This window comes from Pseudopipra pipra, unplaced genomic scaffold (genome assembly GCF_036250125.1).
Source record: "Pseudopipra pipra isolate bDixPip1 unplaced genomic scaffold, bDixPip1.hap1 HAP1_SCAFFOLD_56, whole genome shotgun sequence".
NCBI classification, from domain to species: domain Eukaryota; kingdom Metazoa; phylum Chordata; class Aves; order Passeriformes; family Pipridae; genus Pseudopipra; species Pseudopipra pipra.
This window is the reverse complement of record NW_026991046.1, coordinates 127,501-130,000: the sequence shown is the minus strand read 5'-3', so window position 1 is coordinate 130,000 and position 2,500 is coordinate 127,501. Positions and strand designations below refer to the sequence as shown.

The following is a 2,500-nucleotide window of genomic DNA, read 5'->3' as shown; positions in this document are numbered from 1 at the left end:
CGAATTCACGGAGCGAGCAGACGGCGTGCGACCGCTCGATCCGTCGGTCGGCGCGCCGGCGTGCCCTTCCGGCCCTGCCCCGACCTCCCCGATTTCCCACAGTTCTTAGGGAGTCCTTCCAGCGCGCATGCTCCGTCCAGTACTCTCCCGGGGGGCTCGTTGCGGGGACTCCATCTCCCGTGGCCCTTTGCGGCAGACTTCCTCTCCGGCGTTAAGGCTTTCCCCTGCCCCGAGGCTGAAAGAAGAAACGTTCTCTGCGGGGCGGGGAAGCCCGGGGAGTAACTGGGACTCTCTTTAGGCGGCACGGCTGCGGCCGACCGGGCTCGGCCGCCTCGGCGCCGCCGGGAAGAGCCGATGTCCGAGAGTAGCGGCTAGAGCCGGTCTCGGGGCTTAGCGCTGCGCTTTCTGCCCGGCGCTCCGAGCGTAGCAGCCTTTCCCCTGCCCCGAGGGTGAAAGAAGAGACGTTCTCTGCGGGGCGGGGAAACGGGGAGAGCAACCGGGACTCTGCCCGGGTGGCACGGCTGCCGCCGCCTCGGCTCGGCCGCAGAGGTGCGCAGCGGGTAGAGTTGTCGTCCGTGCCCGGCGGGTAGACCCCTGGTCCGAAGCCGGCGGGTAGACCTGGTGTCCCGGGGCAGCGGGTAGACCTGTGGTCCGGGCTCGTCGGCTCGAGCCGCTCTCCGAGTCGGGTGGCTGGAGCGGGTTCCGAGCGCTTAGCCGAGGCCCTCGGCGGGTGCCGAGGCGCCGCCGTTCCTGCCCGGGGCTCCGAGTGGGAAAGAGAGGGCGTTGTCCGCGGCGCGGGTCCAGAGGGGGAGTAGCTGGGACTCTCTTAAGGTGGCAGGGCGGCGGCCGACTGGGCTCGGCGGCGGGGGTGCCGGTGGGTACAGCTGCTCTCGGAGCCCGGCGGGTAGACCTGTTGTCCGAGCCCGGCGGGTAGACCTGTTGTCCGAGCATGGCGGGTAGACCTGTTGTCCGAGCCCGGCGGGTAGACCTGGTGTCCGAGCCTGGCGGGTAGACCTGGTGTCCGAGCCCGGCGGGTAGACCTGTTGTCCGAGCCCGGCGGGTAGACCTGGTGTCCGAGCCCGGCGGGTAGACCTGGTGTCCGAGCATGGCGGGTAGACCTGGTGTCCGAGCCCGGCGGGTAGACCTGGTGCCCGAGCCCGGCGGGTAGACCTGGTGTCCGGGCCCGGCGGGTAGACCTGGTGTCCGAGCCCGGCGGGTAGACCTGGTGTCCGGGCCCGGCGGGCAGACCTGGTGTCCGGGCCCGGCGGGTAGACCCGGTGTCCGAGCCCGGCGGGTAGACCCGGTGTCCGGGCCCGGCGGGTAGACCTGGTGTCCGGGCCCGGCGGGTAGACCTGGTGTCCGAGCCCGGCGGGTAGACCTGGCGTTCGGGTTAGGCGGGTAGACCTGGTGTTCGGGCCCGGCGGGTAGACCTGGTGTCCGGGCCCGGCGGGTAGACCCGGTGTCCGAGCCCGGCGGGTAGACCCGGTGTCCGAGCCCGGCGGGTAGACCTGGTGTCCGGGCCCGGCGGGTAGACCTGGTGCCCGAGCCCGGCGGGTAGACCTGGCGTTCGGGTTAGGCGGGTAGACCTGGTGTTCGGGCCCGGCGGGTAGACCTGGTGTCCGGGCCCGGCGGGTAGACCTGGTGTCCGAGCCCGGCGGGTAGACCTGGTGTCCGGGCCCGGCGGGTAGACCTGGTGTCGGGGCCCGGCGGGTAGACCTGGTGTTCGGGCCCGGCGGGTAGACCTGGTGCCCGAGCTCGGCGGGTAGACCTGGTGGCCCGGGCTTCCGGGCCGACCCGTTCGCCCAGTCGGGCGCGGCCGGCCTCGTGCCCCGCCGGGTGCTGTCGAGCATCAGGTCTACCCGGTTCCGGGGCTGGCGAGCATCAGGTCTACCCGGTTCCGGAGCCGGCCGATGCGGCCGCCGCGGCCGCCGCAGGCGGCCCGCGCCCCGGCGGCGTCCCGGCGCAGGGCCACCAGGTCTACCCGGCTCCGGCGGGACTTAGGCGCCTGTCGGCATTTTCGGGGTAGACCTGTTGTCGCGGCCGGCCCCGGAAGTCGGCCAAGGGGTCGCTGTCGGGCGCCGCCTCCGGTTAGGTCTAGGCGAGAGGCGGCCTGCTCTCGCGCGCCTCCCCGCTGAGGAGCCTCGAGCCGCTTCGGAGGCGCGGCGGCGCCAGGACGCGTCTGTCCGTATTGTGGGCAGGGGTTGTCTAGCAGCGCGGGTTCCGAGGGCCCCTTTTCTTCCGCGTCTGCTGCCGCGCGGCCTTCGGCGCGTGCCACGGGCCGGCCAACCCCACGAGCGGCAGGAAGGCCGGCGCGAGAAAGCCGCGGGGCTCTCGACCGGCTTCCTCGGGCGGGCCCGATGACGGGAGAGGAAGACGAGAGCCGAGCGCGAAAGCGCAGCCGAGGGAGTGCGGGACTGGGACGGCCGAGGGGGGCCCGCGGGGGCCCGACAGCAGCGTCCAGCCCGAGCCGGTGGCGGCTGCCGGCTCCCCGAGGGCCCCG

At 73.4% G+C, this 2,500-nt stretch overlaps 1 protein-coding gene across 1 annotated transcript in view; it reads right to left on the bottom strand.

Moving 5' to 3' along the window:
- Positions 1 to 1,855: 1,855 nt before the first annotated feature.
- Positions 1,856 to 2,500, bottom strand: part of LOC135408672 (collagen alpha-1(II) chain-like) — a 5,785-nt gene continuing 5,140 nt past the window's right edge. The window contains exon 3 of the mRNA XM_064643723.1: positions 1,856 to 2,500. This exon is cut by the window's right edge and continues 1,953 nt beyond it. Coding sequence (XP_064499793.1) covers positions 1,856 to 2,500 — 645 coding nt within the window.